At 43.8% G+C, this 19265-nt stretch overlaps 1 protein-coding gene across 2 annotated transcripts in view; it reads right to left on the reverse strand.

Moving 5' to 3' along the window:
- Window positions 1–337: 337 nt before the first annotated feature.
- Window positions 338–19265, reverse strand: part of LOC137095505 (polycomb protein SCMH1-like) — a 146000-nt gene continuing 127072 nt past the window's right edge. For both annotated transcript variants that reach the window (XM_067462253.1, XM_067462251.1), the window contains 3 exons: window positions 13439–13642; window positions 8524–8666; window positions 338–2689 (listed from right to left, as the gene is read on the reverse strand). In XM_067462253.1, the coding sequence (XP_067318354.1) occupies window positions 2564–2689; window positions 8524–8666; window positions 13439–13642 (473 nt within the window). In that variant the 3' untranslated portion in view covers window positions 338–2563. The remainder of the gene's footprint in view (window positions 2690–8523; window positions 8667–13438; window positions 13643–19265) is intronic.

Genomic DNA, 19265 nt, shown 5'->3' on the forward strand with positions numbered 1-19265 from the left:
CCAGTATTCAAATTCGGGCGTATCAGGCATTTGTGTCAAATTTGGTCCAGTGAATGAAAATACATCCTGCATATCAGATATTGACATTACAATTCATAATAGTAGCAAAATTACAGTTATGAAGTAGCAGCAAATATAATTTTATGGTTGGAGGTCATCACAACATGAAGAACTGCATTAAGGGGTCACGGCATTAGTTGAGGAACAGTGTCCTAGAACCTCAGGAACCAGGTGCCTCCACTAATTTGTGTTAGGTAGATCGATCACTTTCTCCCTATTTCACTAAAGTTGCAAATGCACATTGTAGCCTTGATCAAGTAAACAAATCACCATGGAGTTTCACCAGTACCACTTTCTTTCCCTCTTTTATTTATAAACAACAGAGTAAGTGCAGAAAAAAAATATTGACAGGATCATCCCTGCTTCCTGCTCACAGAAATGTGATTGTATAGCCTGACAGCAATAAGAAAGACTGTAACCCTGCCCCAGGTAAGCCACGTGTTGGCTGAGTTGCAATAAGCTCCTTCCCACAACTGGCTTAAGATCTATTTTAGACGTGGGCGTTAACTTGTTTTTGCATTTTAAATTTTAGGTTCTATAATCTCTTCTTCCGGAGCAGTCCAAAAAGTCGCTCTTTGAGAAGAGCCTGATGAGAGAGGAAGAAGTATCCACAGGAAGGGTAGTAAAGAATCATAGAATCCTAGAATTGGAAGAGATCTCGTGGGCCATCCAGTCCAACCCCCTGCCAAGAATCAGGAAAATTGCATTCAAAGCACCCCTGACAGATGGCCATACAGCTTCTGCTTCAAAGCCTCCAAGGAAGGAGCCTTCACCACAGTCCGGGGCAGAGAGTTCCGCTGCTGATGAAAGAAGGGGCTTAAAAACTATGTGTACCATACACTGTCCTATGCCCAGTTTATAGTATGGGGAAGGCCATACATGTCTAATCCAAAGTCCTGTGTCTATGCATCTCAAAAGACATAGCACACTGTTCAGCGTCTGGAGTAGGTAAGGAAATCAAAAGCCCTTATAGTTTTGCTTTTTGGAAATACAGAAGCCTTCATTCATGGATCTCAAGAGAAGCAGAACTTTGGGGCACCAGCTTAAGACCTTTTTCATTTTCATTTACTAGCAGGAAACGTTCTCAATTCTAGAACAGCAGGGCTCACTACTTAAGTGTCATAAAAATAAATACATTAAACATTTTCCAGCCTACATACAATACAAATCGAGTCATGTTCATCTGCTAACACCGGGGGATGGACAAACATTTCAAAAACCAGTTTCCTATATAGTCAACATGGAGCCCCCGATCGTGCAGTGGGTTAAAGCACTGAGCTGCTGAGCTTGTTGATCGAAAGGTCACAGGTTCGATTCCGGGGAGCGGCGTGATCTTCCGCTGTCAGCCCTAGCTTCTGCCAACCTAGCAGTTCGAAAACATGCAAAATGTGAGTAGATCAATAGGTACCACTCCAGCGGGAAGGTAACGGTGCTCCATGCAGTCATGCTGGCCACATGACCTTGGAGGTGTCTATGGACAACGCCGGCTTTTTAGCTTAGAAATGCAGATGAGCACCACACCCCAGAGCTAGACATTACTGGACTTAATGTCAGGGGACAACCTTTACCTTTTATATAGTCAACATCACACCAGCCTCTCAGATAGCCATAGTGTGAAGTGGAGGGATGTTAAATGGTACTACTGTCGAATAAGAAAATTTTACTTCCCAGCAAAAAATCTCAAACAGCGGCTATTTCAACATCAAGTAGAAAAAAAAATCATATTCTTGGGGCTATTTGGTTATCTGCCTTGACATCTGGGTAAAGAAAGCTCTCTCTTCCTGCCGACTTATCTGAAAAGCTTCCAAGGTGGGTGATAGTGATATTAATACAGATCTACTTTTCAGCCCATCACAATTATTCTCCCTTTTCGTTCCAAATAAATATTAGAACTCTACTATCTCCATGAAGGCAAAGGGGGAAAAAAATCTATATTCAGATCGCAGGGCAAGCAGAATGGTGTGTCCTCTGTTATAATCCCTGACACCAAGGGAGTGGATAATCTGGATAACAGCACCTGGTTATTTTATGAAAGAACTGGTTCCTTGCAGTTAGTCTTTTCTGCATGGCACAGAAAGGGAACAAGCTCCTGGCACAGCCCAGCCAAAATGCACTCTTTGTGCAACATGAAGACAATCCTTGAAGCGGGCAGGAAAAAGAATGGGTGCAAAGAAGGGCCCAACAGCGACGTCCAAGGCAAATGCGGCTCTTCCAGAGCTCCAGATACAAAACAAGCTCACCTTCCCTGTAAGATTGCCTATGGTCCTAAATACCACCAGCAGAAAGTCGAGGAAACCTTTATCCTTTCAGGCCAAGCTGTCTATATGCAAGTCTCATCTGAAGGTCTGGCGTGCCCGGGGTCTTCCTCTAAGATAAAACCTTCTTTTCTCTGGTAGCGAAGATATTCTTGTAGTGCTAAAATGCAGTGGGCAAGAAATTCAGGTTTATGTTACCTGTCTGTATAGGTGTTTGCAAGACTTGTGCCAGGAAGAAACTTTATTCTTCAGAACTTGCCCTGTTTTAACTTGTCAATATGGTAGCTGAGTTTCAGTGCTGGACCCAGCTTTAAGCCCATGTATTTCATCATCATGTCACTGCGCAATAATAGCAAGGCCTTGCCATCAATTTCCTAGAAACACACAGAGAGAAAAAACACGCATTTTGTTGGAATTCAACCCCCACTGCCCAAGCCTCAAGTCCTCAATTATGAATGGTTTAGTTAGCTTATTTATTTGCCATATTTATACCTTTCTCTACCCCAGCAGGACTCAAGGCGCTTACAATGGCACATATACAGTGCCTCAAAACAACAAATTCACCACCCAGAAATATTCCTACTAGGAATAGCAGACAGATCACTGCTGAAGTCACACAACAAACTTTTCACCTTGATGGTAACCGCTGCAAGAATCATTTACGCACGAGCCTAGAAATTAGAGGAAACACCGGAAATGGAGGAATAGATCGTGAAAGTGGCGGAAGTGGCAGAGATGGACATTCTGACGGGATATCTCCAGTCAAAAAAGACCCTTCAGAATTTAGGAAAGACTGGGAACCCTTCAAAAGGTTTTTAGAAGGAAAGGCTATTTCAACATGGGGATTCCAAGTCTGACTAATACAAAATCCTGATTTTCATCAAATAGTTTTACTTCCTTCTGAAGAAGGAATTCTGATGAAGAATCCTTTGTTGCTCTTTTGGTGTGATTTTCTTTTCCATGGTATATGTGTTATGGTAGAACTCTTAAGATGTGAACACTATGTTGATGTTTAGAAAAGCTGAAATGCTACAAAATAGAAAAAAGTGATTCCTGGAAAAGTTAAATATGTTGGCATAATGTTAATGAAACATTTGATTATGATTTTGGATATGCAAATTGTGTTTTTGCAGTTGTCCATGCCTGTGTATGTAAAATAGTCAGAAAGCTCTAGTCATAAGAGAATACTTTGTGGCCTGCTCTCATTCTTTTTTTTTTTTTAATTGATGCGATATCAGGATATATTTGGACATAGAAACTCTCTTGATTATGAAGATATATTTAAGATATATTTCTCGCCTTGTAAGGAATTTATTTATTATTTATTTATTTATTTATTTGATGCATTTATTAACCGCCATTCTCAGCCCTTAAGGGCGACTCATGGCGGTGTACAATACATATAAAGACAATTTACAAAAGGCTAATTACAACAACATATAAACTATACGACAATTACAAACTACACTAAAAATCCGCTTCGTCTCATAGTGGAATCATAGCCAGTCTCATATACCTTGTTCCATTCCAGTCATCTTTACCACATTGTTATAGCACTCAATTAAATGCCTTCCCGAACAGCCATGTTTTGAGGCTTTTTCGGAAGGACATGAGGGATACATTGGGATTTATTTATTTATTTTGCATTTGATTTTTTTTTTTTGGGGGGGGGAGGAGTAGCTGATAGCACTATTGCTGTTATCTAGATGGAAACAGTTCTAGTTAGGAATAGTTTGCATGGATTTTCCTTTGAAAATGTCTTAAACTCGAGTGAATGGTAAAGTATGTTATACTTATTTTGTACAAGTTGCCATCTGCATACAGATCTAGACATGTTTCATTATTTCTGAATGTTTATGATTATATATAATTAATAAAAAATAAAGGGAAAAAAGAAAAAAAGATTTTTAATGAAGCACAAAAGATATAAGGAGGATCATTAGAAATAAAATGAGGAATAAAAAGAGGGAGGGGGGAGGGACAACAAATTCACCTAAAAAATAGTTTAAAATTACAACGTATTAGACATGACTAAAATACATTCAAAGTTAAAAACATGCCATCCAGAGTTCAAGGTCTAAGGCCATTCCAAGGTCAAATTGCACATAATTATATATTTGGAACACTGCATTGCTCTAATTTTTGAAAGCCTGCTCCCAGACCAAGGTTTTGACTCTCTTCCTGAGGGCTAGTAGGGAGGAGGCTGATCTGATGTTGCTAAGGAGGGGAGTTCCACAACTGAGGGGGCACCATTGAGGAGGCCCTGCCTCTCGTCCCCTTGTGAGCCAGGTGGAACAGAGAACAGCTCATCCCCAGATGATCTTAGTCTTTGAGCTGATTCATAGGGGATGACACGTTTGGACAGGTAGCCTTGGCTTGAACTCTTTAGGGCTTTATAGATTAGAGCCAGCACTTTGAATTGTGCTCAGTAGCTGACTGGCAGCCAGTAGAGCTGGTGCAACGGGGGAGTTGTATGCTCCCTGAGCGCCACTCCAGTGAACAACCTGGCTACCACTTGCTGAACCAGTTGGAGTTTCTGAACAGTCTTCAAAGGCAACCCCACATAGAGAACATTGTAGTAATCTATACGGTATATAACCAGCGCGTGGACCACTGTGGCCCAGTCAGACTTCCCAAGGTATGGGTGTAGCTGGCACAAAAGCTCCCCTTGCCACGGCCGAAACCTGAGGTTCCAGGCTCAGCGATGATTCCAGGATCACTCCCAAGCTAAAACATGCTCCTTCAGGAGGAGTGTAACCCCATCCAGCACTGGCTTGAACCCTATGCCCTGCTTGGCCTTTCAACTGACCTGGAGGATCTCTGTCTTGTATGGATTCCATTTCAATTTGTTCACTCTCATTCAAACCATCACAGCTGCCAAGCACTTGTTCAGGACCTGAACAGCCTCCTTAGAAGCAACATCATCTGCATACAGATGACATTGAACTCCAAAATCTGGATGATCTCTTAACTTAGTATAGGTTTCCCTTCCTCCATGTTTTCTCAATGACAGTTGGGAATGTCTCTTTTTCTTCTCTCTTTCTGCTCTCATTCTGATTGGATACTTTTCAACTGCTGGCTTTTTTAATCTGATTTCTGCCATCTGACACTTTTAGTATGGAGAGTATGTGCTGTGTGCTTTGAGATCTCTCTCCGCATGTGTGTCACAGAGATGTAGCGCTTGGATAATTTTTCCCTTTCATGAAACCTCAACTTTAAGTGTCCTGTTTATTTTTGGATGCTCTGCTTTATTCTCTAACACATTTAAGATGTACTTGGCCTAACGCGTTAGTAAGCTAATGCTTCAACATCAGCAGAAGCCTGAAAGAGAGGGCTGAGATAGAGCTAATCTGGGATAATACTATGGCAAATCTGGTCATCTTATCAACATTACATGCAGGACCTGTGGGATGTTCATCTTCTTGATAGAACATCTAGTGAGCTCCATCTGCACCAAGTACAATCAGCTTACTCAAGGCCCATATTGAGACACTTAAGGACATTAAGAAACCTCTCATTCTCCCCAAGGTGTTGTATTTATCCATTATCTGTTACTGGTGAGAGAATCTGTAATCAATCGTGTAACTCTAGATTAACAGGAGGATTCACAGAATGATGCCTGGTCCTCTTTCTCTCTCTAAATGTCACATTTTTCTAAGCATCGGCATTCTCCGCATTTGAAGTGACATTCTCATAGCCTTGCCCTGCATTTCCATCTGATGTGGGCTGTGTATCTAGAATGGTCTGCTGGGCTGCATCTAAGAAAAACTGTAGCTCTTACATATAACTGAGTGGATTATCCTTAGTTCAATGTATGGGAGATGTCACTGGGGAGGAGACAGTTCACAAACATGGAATTTGAAGTTATAGATTGAAGTAGAGGCTCTTTCCCCAATTGCAGATGAGGGAGAACAAGAACACACTAGGGAATATGAGGGTGTCTTGGACTGGATAATCCTTGATGAATGCAGGAGGGTGTCACTGAGGAGGCCAGTTTAGAGTGACACAATCCAGTTCAGCAACAGGGTCAGTTTTCAGGAGATCTGCAAAGCACCTTATAGGAAAGGGATCCCATCAATCCTCAAACGAGGCAGGTATTGGTCACAGGTGACTCCCTCCTGAGACAAAGAGAAGTGGTGATTCGCAAACTTGACAATATGCTGCCTCAGAGACTGGCAATCCTAAGCAAATGTTGTGTGGAGGAGGGTGACAATATCCTTGGAGTGAAAGCCTTATCAAGGCCTGGAGTGAACAGCCAAAAGGCCAAAGAGAGGATTGGACAAACACAACAAGAACCAAGCAGTGAGAGGACAATAATCTCAAATAAACAGCTAAGGGGAATGTCTCACAGGCTTAGATGTCTTTACACTAATGTCCAGAGCATAGGAAATAAACAAGATGAGCTGGAAGTCTTAGAACAACAAAACAGTGACAATATAATATGCAGAAACCTGGTGGGATGAGTCCTATAATTGGAGTGTAGCAATGAGGGATATAGGACTATAGGAACGGAACAACAGAAAATGATATTGGATTGTGGTTTGGACGATGAGACGATGCTGAATGGTTTTCGTAGTAATGATGACGTTTTTGTATAATGCTGGATTGTGAATTGTTTTTGTACTGTGTCTTGAATTTTGCTGTGCCTATGTTGTACACCGCTGTGAGTCGGCCCCGGGCTGAGAACAGCGGTATATAAGTAAAGTAAATAAAATAAATAAATAATATAACCTATTTTAGAGAAACAAGAGAGCGGGTGGAATAGTATTATATATCAAAAATATTTACATCTGTGAAAAGATGTAAGACTTCAATCCTGGAAACCAGGTTCAGATCATCTGGATAAGAAGGGAACGAGGAAGGATAAAGATGTAGCTGTGGGGGTCTACTACAGACCTCCAACTGGATAAAGCCTTCCTTGACCAAACATGCAGAAAGTAGTAATGGGGGATTTCAACTACTCTGATATTTGTTGGAAAACAAACTTCGTCAAGAGTCCAAAATCCAACCAATTCATCACTTGCCTTTTATTGTCCAAAAGGTAGAAGAGACAACAAGGTGATCAGCCATTCTGTATCTAATCCTAACTAACACTGGAGTGGAAGGGGTGAGATCCTTAGGTAGGAGTGACCATGTGCTCCAGGAATTTGTGATACAAAGGAAGGCTGAAACTAAGAGAAGTCAAACATGCATTCTAGACTTAGACTTGGAGAGAGCTGACTTCAGGAATTTCGAGGAAATACTGAGTGCAATTCCATGGACAGGAATACTAAAAGAGAAGGGAGTTAATGATGGATGGGAGTTTCTCAAAAGTGAGATATTGAAAGCACAATTGCAAACAGTGCCAGTAAGGAGAGAAAAAAATAAGAAGTGTAAAACAACCAGAATAGATGTCCAAAGAACTTTTAACTGAGCTAAGATTTAAAAGAGACATGCACAAGAAATACTGAAAATGGAGTTTTTCACCTAGGGGCAAATACAGGAAATACAGGTTGAGTGTCCTTTTAACTGAAATGTTTTATTATGAATAATGAGATCTCTTGGAGATGGGACCCAAGTCTAAACGTGAAATTCATTTATGTTTCACATCCAATATTTTTCTACAATGCTTTTTATTCATGAAACAATATTTTTATTTATTTATTATTTATTTACAGTTCTTATATTCCGCCCTTCTCACCCCGCAGGGGACTCAGGGCGGATTACAGTAAACACATATATGGCAAACATTCAATGCCAGTTTGACAAACTTTTGTGTATACTGAACCACCAAAAAGCAAACACATCACTATCTCAGTCAACCATAGGGACAATTTCAGATTTTGGAGGGGATATACACAATTAGCATAAAACTTCCAAGCCATAATGGTTTTTTTATACTATTCATGAAAGGCCACGAGAGCAGCAACACCAATTTAAACGGACATTTATGTCTGTGCACTAATACGTTCACTACACATACAATGCCTGAATTCTATCCATGCACTAAATCACACTAGAATTGCCCTTCTGTGATCACTGTGGATAGTTGGTCTTAATTTCCTCTGACAGGGCTGTAAAAGTTAGATACTGAAGCTCCCATTAAAAATGTCCAGATGTGACTGACAGTAGGAATAATATACTGAGAAGCTGTATTTACAGCCAGAAAAGGAGAAGAGACTTGGTCTAACCAAGGAGAAACCCACATTCTTAGAGTATTGATATTTACATGTTTACGAAAGAGGTCTGCATGGGGTCCCAGCTGGGCGTCAGCTTCTCTCACAAACTGCATGACATCCTCCACTGTCCAGGCAGAAGGGTCCCGGGCACCTAACTGTGAACTGTCTCGAAGAGCGAGGTATCTGTCAGAGACTAGAAACAAAACACCAAATGCATGTATTTATATGCTGCTGGGTCAAGAATACAAGGGCTCTGTAGTACATTGAATTTCCAACATTTCCAAACCATAGAAAATTGATTAAAATTATGACTTTACTCAAACTGGCATTCTTAAGTCCTATAGTCATCTTTGTGGCAATGGTTACAACATGGTCACTCCAGTGAGTTATTGGTCATTACATGAAGAAGACACACACATGCACACACACAGGTATGTAAGGAGATGGTGAACATTAAGGTCAGACGATACAGAAAGACAGTTGTTGTTGTTGTTGATATTATTACCATATTTCTTCAACTGTAAAATGCCACTGACTGTAAGATGAAGCCTAATTTCAGTACCACCAGCAGCAACAAAAATATGTAAGTTACACCTGTGATTCTAAGATTTTGTGTGTGTATGTCAGGAGCGACTTGAGAAACTGCAAGTTGCTTCTGGTGTAAGAGAACTGGCCATTTGCAAGAACTTTGCCCAGGGAAATGCCTGGATGTTTTATCATACTGTGGGAGGTTTCTCTCATGTCCCTGCATGAGAAGCTGGAGCTGACAGACGGGAGCTCGCCCTGCTCCCTGGACTCGAACTTCCAACCTTTTGGTCAGCAGTCCTGCCGGCACAAGGGGTTAACCCACTGCACCACCGGGGGCTCCTTATTCTAAGAGATGTTTATATAAGAGAAAAAAGTGTGTCTTAGAATTACATTATTATTATATGCTGCTTTTTTCTCCTAAAAGGAGAAAATGTATAATTTAAATGTATAATTTAAAACCAAAATTAAATAGAATTAAACACAGGAGTATTAAAAATAAATACTGTAGTTAAAACAAGTAAAACCACTAAAAACTGATTCAAATTACATATAAAAAACACTATACAGCATCCTCTGGCTCAGTCTTGAAAACTTCCATCTTTAGAAGCCTGTCTGAAAAGAAAGGATTTAGCCTGCCAATAGGCCAGCAGGGTGGGGCCATTCAGGCTTCCCTAGGGAGAGAGCTCCAGAATGGTGGGGGTAGCCAGAGAAAATCCTCTCTTTTGTCTCCACCAATAGTGCTTGTGATGGAGGTGGGATTAAGATGACCTCTCCTGAAGATCTCAGGGCCCAAAGAGGTTCATACTGGGAGATGTGATCTGCCAAATAGCCTGGCCTGAGCTGAAAATACATTAACTGTGACTACTAAGGAAACCTCCAGCAAAGGATCACCGCCTTGTCGGGGCGCTGGAGCTTGAGCACCTCAATGATGTCATGAGCGAAACCGTGAAGGGACACCCAAGACGGGACGGTTGTGGCAGAGAGGTCAGACCAAGCGTGATCCCTGGGGAAGGCAATGGCAAACCACTCCAGTATCCTTGCCAAGAAAACTAAATGGACCAGTACAACCAGAGATATGTCGGTATGCCATTGGAAGATGGGACTCCCAGGTCGGAAGATGGCCAAAATGCTACTGGGGAGGAGCAGAGGATAAGTTCAACTAGCCCCAGATGTGATGACGCAGCTAGCTCAAAGCCGAAAGGAAGGCTAGCGGCCGACGGTACTGGAGGTGAACGACGAATCCGATGCTCTAAAGATCAACACACCATAGGAACCTGGAATGTAAGATCTATGAGCCAGGGCAAATTGGATGTTGTTATTGGTGAGATGTCAAGACTAAAGATAGACATTCTGGGGGTCAGCGAACTGAAATGGACTGGAATGGGCCACTTCACATCAGATGACCACCAGATCTACTACTGCGGACAAGAGGAACATCGAAGAAATGGAGTAGCCTTCATAATTAATAAGAAATTCGCTAAAGCGGTGCTTGGATACAACCCAAAAAATGACAGAATGATCTCAATTCGAGTGCAAGGAAAGCCTTTCAACATTACAGTGATCCAAATATACGCCCCAACCACAGCTGCTGAAGAAGCAGAAGTAGATCAGTTCTATGAGGATCTGCAGGACCTACTGGATAATACACCAAAAAGAGACATTATTTTCATTACAGGAGACTGGAATGCCAAGGTGGGAAGTCAAATGACAACTGGGATCACAGGCAAGCATGGTCTGGGAGAACAAAATGAAGCGGGACGCAGGCTGATAGAATTTTGCCAGGTAAACTCGCTGTGTATAACGAATACTCTCTTCCAACAACCTAAAAGACGGCTTTATACATGGACCTCGCCAGATGGTCAACACCGAAATCAGATTGACTACATCCTTTGCAGCCAAAGGTGGCGGACATCCATCCAGTCGGTGAAAACAAGACCTGGGGCTGACTGTAGCTCGGATCACGAACTTCTTATTGCCCAATTTAGAATAAAACTAAAGAGATCAGGGAAAATACACAGACCAGTTAGATATGATCTCACTAACATTCCTAGCGAATATACAGTGGAAGTGAAGAACAGATTTGAAGGACTAGATTTAGTAAACAGAGTCCCAGAAGAACTATGGACAGAAGTCCGAGACATTGTTCAGGAGGCGGCAACAAAGTACGTTCCAAAGAAAAAGAAAACCAAGAAGGCAAAATGGTTGTCTGCTGAGACACTGGAAGTAGCCCAAGAAAGGAGGAAAGCAAAAGGAAACAGGGATAAGGGGAGATATGCCCAGTTAAATACGCAATTCCAGAGGTTAGCCAGAAGAGATAAGGAACTATTTTTAAATAAGCAATGCATGGAAGTGGAAGAAGACAACAGAATAGGAAGGACAAGAGACCTCTTCCAGAAAATTAGAAACATTGGAGGTAAATTTCAGACAAAAATTGGTATGATAAGAAACAAAGATGGCAGGGACCTAACAGAAGCTGAAGAGATCAAGAGAAGGTGGCGAGACTATACAGAAGATCTGTATAGGAAGGATAATAATATTGAGGATAGTTTTGACGGTGTGGTGAATGAATTAGAACCAGACATCCTGAGGAGTGAGGTGGAATGGGCCTTAAGAAGCATTGCTAACAACAAGGCAGCAGGAGACGACGGGATCCCAGCTGAACTGTTTAAAATCTTAAAAGATGATGCTGTCAAGGTGATGCATGCCATTTGCCAGCAAATATGGAAAACACAAGAATGGCCATCAGACTGGAAAAAATCAACTTATATCCCCATACCAAAAAAGGGAAATGCAAAAGACTGCTCCAACTTCCGTACAGTGGCCCTTATTTCTCATGCCAGTAAGGTAATGCTCAAGATCCTGCAAGGAAGACTCCAGCAATACATGGAGCGAGAGTTGCCAGATGTTCAGGCTGGGTTTAGAAAAGGTAGAGGAACGAGAGACCAAATTGCCAATATCCGCTGGATAATGGAGAAAAGCAGGGAGTTTCAGAAAAACATCTACTTCTGCTTCATTGACTATTCTAAAGCCTTTGACTGTGTGGATCATAATAAATTGTGGCAAGTTCTTAGTGGGATGGGCATCCCAAGCCACCTTGTCTCTCTCCTGAGGAATCTGTACAAGGACCAAGTAGCAACAGTCAGAACTGACCACGGAACAACAGACTGGTTCAAGATTGGGAAAGGCGTACGGCAAGGCTGCATCCTCTCACCCAACCTTTTTAACTTGTATGCAGAACACATCATGCGATGTGCGGGGCTGGATGAATGCAAAGCTGGGGTGAAAATTGCTGGAAGAAACATTAACAACCTCAGATATGCAGATGACACCACTCTGTTGGCCGAAAGTGAGGAGGAGCTGAGGAACCTTCTAATCAAGGTGAAAGAAGAAAGCGCAAAAGCCGGGTTGCAGCTAAACGTCAAAAAAACCAAGATTATGGCAACAAGAATGATTGACAACTGGGAAATAGAGGGAGAAACCGTGGAGGCCGTGACAGACTTTGTATTTCTAGGTGCAAAGATTACTGCAGATGCAGACTGTGGCCAGGAAATCAGAAGACGCTTACTTCTTGGGAGGAGAGCAATGTCCAATCTCGATAAAATAGTAAAGAGTAGAGACATCAGACTGGCAACAAAGATCCGCCTAGTCAAAGCCATGGTATTCCCTGTAGTCACCTACGGATGTGAGAGCTGGACCTTAGGGAAGGCTGAGCGAAGGAAGATCGATGCTTTTGAACTGTGGTGCTGGAGGAAAGTTCTGAGAGTGCCTTGGACTGCGAGAAGATCCAACCAGTCCATCCTCCAGGAAATAAAGCCCGACTGCTCACTGGAGGGAAAGATACTAGAGACAAAGTTGAAGTACTTTGGCCACATCATGAGGAGACAGGAAAGCCTAGAGAAGACAATTATGCTGGGGAAAGTGGAAGGCAAAAGGAAGAGGGGCCGACCAAGGGCAAGATGGATGGATGGCATCCTTGAAGTGACTGGACTGACCTTGAGAGAGCTGAGGGTGGTAACGGCCGACAGGGAGCTCTGGCGTGGGCTGGTCCATGAGGTCACGAAGAGTCGGAGACGACTGAACGAATGAACAACAACAACAACACTAAGGAAACAGTAATTGGGTGGTAACCCAGACACCCTTGAGCAGCATCATTTTATCTCTTCCTATTTTGAAATTATTCTTTGTTAAGACATAACTACAAAAAAAACCTCTCTGTAACAGAATCATATGTTGCCTTGAGGATGGTGTAGTTAGAGCCCTATATCTTCAACATCAGTTTTTTTTAAAGTGAAACTTAATACGAAAATAATGCTAATAGTGCCCCTCATATAAAATGATCCATGACACACTAAGCCTAAAATGTTATTGACTTTGTTCCCATGTTCCTAATACTGCAATTACATCTTCTTCACAGAGAAAGTGTGTTAGCTTTCTTACCCCCAGTACTGAGTCTATGCATGGTTAAGTTACCACATTGACTGAGGCTGGAAGGCTGATGAAGATGCCTATATCCCCGAATTCGGTAGTCTCTTGAGTTCCTGCTGGGACTGGCTGCAGTGACAGCATTCAGGGCAGAGTCCATAGGGTCCAGTCGAGGCTCCAAGAGACCTGGGAGAACTTCGTTCAGTACAAAAGTTTCACCTGGAAGACACAGAAGCCACTGATGAGAACATGTAAAAATGTCCAGGACTGGGCATCCTACACTACTTAATTACAAGGCAATTAGCTATGCCCCAGGTGCTTGCTTGTGATCAGACTCAAGTGACATGGCAAAACAAATCCGTTCATAACTTGACACTGACACCTAGGAAAAACCATCTGAGGGAAAGGCAACACCCAGTCTAGGATTTTGTCTGTTTCCAATATTAGTTTCCAATATTAGTGAGCTACCATGGGAAATGGATGAGCAAACTTGAGTAGGCTGAACTCATGAGTCACAATCCCTGTGATTTAAGAGGTTTTGATTGACTGAACAGAAGTAAAGTAAAAGTAAAGGTAAAGGATTCCCTTGACATTAAGTCTAGTCGTGTCCAATTCTGGGAGGTGGTGCTCCCATTAAGTCTAGTCATGTCCAACTCTGGGAGGTGGTGCTCATCTCTATTTCTAAGCCTGAAGAGCCAGCGTTGTCAGCATGACAAGCATGTGGCCGGCATGACTGAATAGAGCGCCGTTACCTTCGTACCTACTGATCTACTCATATTTGCATTTTTTCGAACTGTTAGGTTGGCAGAAGCTGGGCCTAACAGCGGGAACTCACCCAGCTCCCTGGATTCAAACTGCCAATCTTTTGGTCAGCAAGTTCAGCAGCTCAGTGGTTTAATCTGCTGCACCACAAGGGGGTCCACTGAACAGAAATAGCAATTCCAAAAATCTCCTGACACCATGTAATCGCGTGTTTGTACCTCTGGGGTTATCTACACTAGAAAAAAAAATCGTACCCACCATAATTCCAGTGCTGAGTGAAAGTCCATAAGTGTTGATGCGTTTTTTAAAGTCTGATACATATGTGTTTTTCTTGGCACATCTTATCGTTAGGAAGAAAATTGTGTAGATTAAGTTTCATTTGCTGACTGAAAGACGGAAGAGGGCCTCCAATTTAATATGTCTATAATGATCATAGATAAAAGGTAACCTTTTCATTCAGCTGCTTATGATCATACTTTGTACGGTGGATGAGGAATATCACCCATACATTAAAAGACTTAGGGTCACTCCAAGAAAGAAGGTAAACAAGATTCTTTTTTTAATACACAGAGTGTTTTGACTCTTTTGGCTCAAAGTGGTAGACACTACCATTGTTACTGTAGTTGTTGGGAGCCAAAATCAAGCCTAGCATTTCCCTTCCCAGTATCCAACTAGATGGTTCTAGAGAAGCTCACAGAATACAAAAGTAGTAATGCCCAAAATCATATTCTGGAGAATAATGACTGTGAACATGGAAGTTCCAAACAGACACCCTTGTGAAACCATCTAAGGTGGCTGCTGATAAGAATTATTGAATGGAGCATTCACCTCTTATTAGTATATACTAGGGCTGGGCGGTTTCGTTCGTTATTTTCGTTATTCATTATTTTTCGTTATTATTTTTGATAACGATGCAATATTGATTATTTTTTCAAACCCGGAAGTATATTTTTAATAACGAAACAGCATCCGCCAACTCTGATACGACTTCCGCCAGTTTCTTTACGTCAGAGATGGAGGATGCTGGGAGCGCAGCCAGCGAGCCAATCAGGAGTGGCCACGGGTCAGTAAGGGCAGCCATTGCCCTTTAAAAGCGGCTGCGAGCTCTGCGTGGCCGCATTGCGCTGGGAGAAACGAGGGTGGACGGAGGGGTTTTTCTCCTGCTGCGGGCGACTGCCTGAAGTCTCCGGCTGACTGTGCTTGGCTGGCTGGCTTTGCCTTTGCTGTTCTTGGAGCTGTGTGTCCCTGGCTGCTGGGGCTGGGGCTTGTTATACAGCCTGCCTGGCTGTTTTTTGGGAAGCTGCTTTTTGGGAGGGGAAGCTTTTTGGGAGGGGAAGTTTTTGATTTTTTTTGTTATATTTTTTATTAATATTTTTATTATTACTTTTATTATTTTATAATTTAATTTAGCTAGTTTAAATTTGTGGGCGGTTTTGGTCTAGCTTTTTTTGAAAACAGTGTTTTTTGCTGTTGTGTTCACTCAAAGTTGTTACAACCACTGACTCCGGCCTCTGTGGCCCATTTCGCTCCAGCCTTTCCTTATAACACAGTGTATTTTGCTTTTGTGTTCACTCAAAGTTGTTACAACCACTGACTCTGGCCTCTGCGGCCCATTTCGCTCCAGCCTTTCCTTATAACACAGTGTATTTTGCTTTTGTGTTCACTCAAAGTTGTTACAACCACTGACTCCGGCCTCTATGGCCCATTTTGATCCAGCCTTTTTTGAAAACACAGAGATTTTTGCTGTTGTGTTCACGCAAAGTTGTTACAACCACTGACTCCAGCCTCTGTGGCCCATTTCGCTCCAGCCTTTCCTTATAACACAGTGTATTCGCTTTTGTGTTCACTCAAAGTTGTTACAACCACTGACTCCGGCCTCTGTGGCCCGTTTCGCTCCAGCCTTATTTATTTATTTATTTATTTATTTATTTATTTGGTACACTTGTATACCGCTAATATCTCAGCCTATACGGCGACTCATTGCGGTTTACAACATATTTAAAACTACAATATTCCAATTTAAAAATATAAAATAAAATATAAAATACATACATATACATACACAGTATTGGGCCACCAATACAGACCGGAACATCTCATAATTAAAATCATAATTCAATTTGTTATCCGTGATTGCTAGTCCATGATCCAAACATCATCACATCGGATTAGCCAAAAACTTGCTCAAACATCCAAGTTTTCAGTTTTTTCCGAAATACCATTAGCGAGGTGGCTGATCTTATTTCAGTAGGGAGGGCATTCCAAAGCCGCGGGGCCACCACAGAAAAGGCCCTATCTCTCGTTCCCGCGAGCCGCACCTGTGAAGCAGGCGGGATGGAGAGAAGGGCTTCTCCCGAAGATCTTAGGGTCCTGGTGGGCTGATAGGCCGAGATACGTTCGGATAGGTATGTAGGGCCAGAACCGTTTAGGGCTTTAAAGGTCAAAGCCAGCACTTTGAATTGGGCTCGGTAGCTAATCGGTAGCCAGTGGAGCTGGTATAGCAGAGAAGTTGTATGCTCCCTGCGCCCTGTTCCTGTTAATACCATGGCTGCCGCCTGTTGGACTAGTTGGAGCTTCCGGGCCGTCTTCAAAGGCAACCCCACGTAGAGAGCGTTGCAGTAGTCAAGGCGGGATGTAACCAGAGCATGGACTACCGTGGCCAAGTCAGACTTCCCAAGGTACGGTCGCAGTTGGCGCACGAGTCTTAACTGTGCGAATGCTCCCCTGGTCACCGCCGAAACCTGGGGATCCAGGCTCAGCGATGAGTCCAGGATCACACCCAAACTGCGAACCTGTGTCTTCAGGGGGAGTGCGACCCTGTCTAACACAGGCTGTAACCCTATACCCTGTTCGGCCCTGCGACTGACCAGGAGTACCTCTGTCTTGTCTGGATTCAATTTCAATTTGTTCGCCCCCATCCAGACTGTCACAGCGGCCAAGCACCGGTTCAGGACTTCGACAGCCTCCTTAGTAGCGGGTGGAAAGGAGTGACAGAGCTGGACATCATCTGCGTACAGATGACACCGCACCCCGAAACTCCGGATGATCTCGCCCAGCAGCTTCATGTAGATGTTAAACAACATGGGGGACAATATTGAACCCTGAGGAACCCCACAAAACAAAGGTTGTGGGGTAGAACAGGAGTCCCCCAGTAACACCTTCTGAGACCGACCCTCGAGGAATGACCGGAGCCACTGCAGAACAGTACCTCCGAGACCCATTCCTGCGAGGCATCCCAGAAGGATACCGTGGTCGACGGTATCGAAGGCCGCTGAGAGGTTGAGTAGCACCAACAGGGACACACTCCTCCTGTCGAGCTCCCGACGGAGATCATCCACTAAGGCGACCAAGGCTGTCTCGGTACCATGTACCGGCCTAAAGCCAGACTGTGCCGGGTCTAGATAATCCGTGTCTACCAAGAATGCCTGGAGTTGTGAGGCCACCACACGTTCCATGACTTTGCCCAAAAAGGGAAGATTGGAAACAGGCCGATAGTTTACCAATTGAGTGGGGTCCAGTGATGGTTTCTTCAACAGCGGTTTTATCACAGCTTGCTTTAAGCTGGCTGGAAAAATGCCTTCCCGAAGGGAGACATTAACCACCACCTTAACCCACTCGGCCAATCCCCCTCTGGCCTCCTTTAGAAGCCAGGATGGGCGGGGGTCTAGGATGCATGTGATAGCTCTCATTCCTCCAAGCACCTTGTCCACATCCTCGGTTTGAACCAATTGAAATGAATCCATCAAAATTGGACAAGCAGATGCTCGTGTTACATCCTCAGAGACTGCCGTTAATATGGTGTCCAGTCCAGAGCGGATCAAAGCGACTTTGTCTGCAAAGAACTGAGCAAAGGCTTCACACTGAGCTGCCGAGTCATCAGGGCACCCATCCTGCGTGGTGGGTTTTTAAAGGCCTCTGACAACTCGGAACAGTTCGGCCAGACTGTTCTTTGCAGACGCAATAGTGGCCGCAAAGAAAGTTTTCTTTGCGGCTCTTATTGCCGCGGCATATGACCTTAAAAAGGACACAAACTGTGTTCGGTTTGGCTCGCTCGGATCCGAACGCCACACACCCTCTAGTTCCCTCTTCCTTCGCTTCAACACCGCCAGCTCCTCAGTAAACCAAGGGGCTGGTTTAGTTCGGCTACTTGAGAGGGGACGTTCTGGAGCGATCGTGTCTATTGCCCTAGTCATCTCCCCATTCCAGAGAGCGACCAGGGCATCAACAGGATCACCAACCGAGGTGGCGGGGAAATCCCCAAGAGCCATCAGGAATCCTTCCGGATCCATAAGCCTCCTGGGGCGGACCAATTTAATGGGTCCTCCACCTCTGCGGAGGTTAGGGGGTGCAGTAAGTCTAAAGCTGACCAGGTGGTGGTCGGTCCATGGCAACGGAGAGATGGATAACTCCTCAACACCGCCACCTTCCTCCCATCCCTGACAGAAAACCAAGTCCAATGTATGTCCAGCACTGTGGGTGGGGCCAGATACTTGTTGGGACAGCCCCATGGTCGCCATGGTAGACATGAAGTCCTGAGCCGCTCCCATTAGGGCAGCCTCGGCGTGGACATTGAAGTCCCCCAGCACAAGCAGCCGTTGGGACTCCAATGCCAGGTCCGAGACTACCCCCGCTAGCTCAGGTAGGGAGACTGTAGTGCAGCGAGGTGGACGGTACACTAGCAGAATCCCTAATCTGTCCCGGTCACCCACCCTCAGGTGGACGCATTCAAAATTTGTTGACTGCGGGATGGGGGTCCTGGTCAGAGAAATGGAATCTCTGTAGACTACTGCAACCCCGCCTCCCTGCCCTCCGGATCTCGGTTGGTGCTGCACAGAGAACCCGGGTGGACAAAGCTGGGTCAAATTTACACCTCCCACTTCGTCCAGCCAGGTCTCTGTGATGCACGCCAGATCTGCCCGTTCATCCAGGATTAAGTCCTGGATGAAAGTTGTTTTACCATTGACAGATCTGGCGTTCAACAGCACCACTTTCAATCCTGAGGGACCGCCATCCTGGTTACACCTACTTACCGTATCAGGAGACCGATTTGGAATTACTAATGTTGTTCCACGTTCCCTAG

Source organism: Anolis sagrei, chromosome Y, assembly GCF_037176765.1.
Source record: "Anolis sagrei isolate rAnoSag1 chromosome Y, rAnoSag1.mat, whole genome shotgun sequence".
NCBI lineage: Eukaryota > Metazoa > Chordata > Lepidosauria > Squamata > Dactyloidae > Anolis > Anolis sagrei.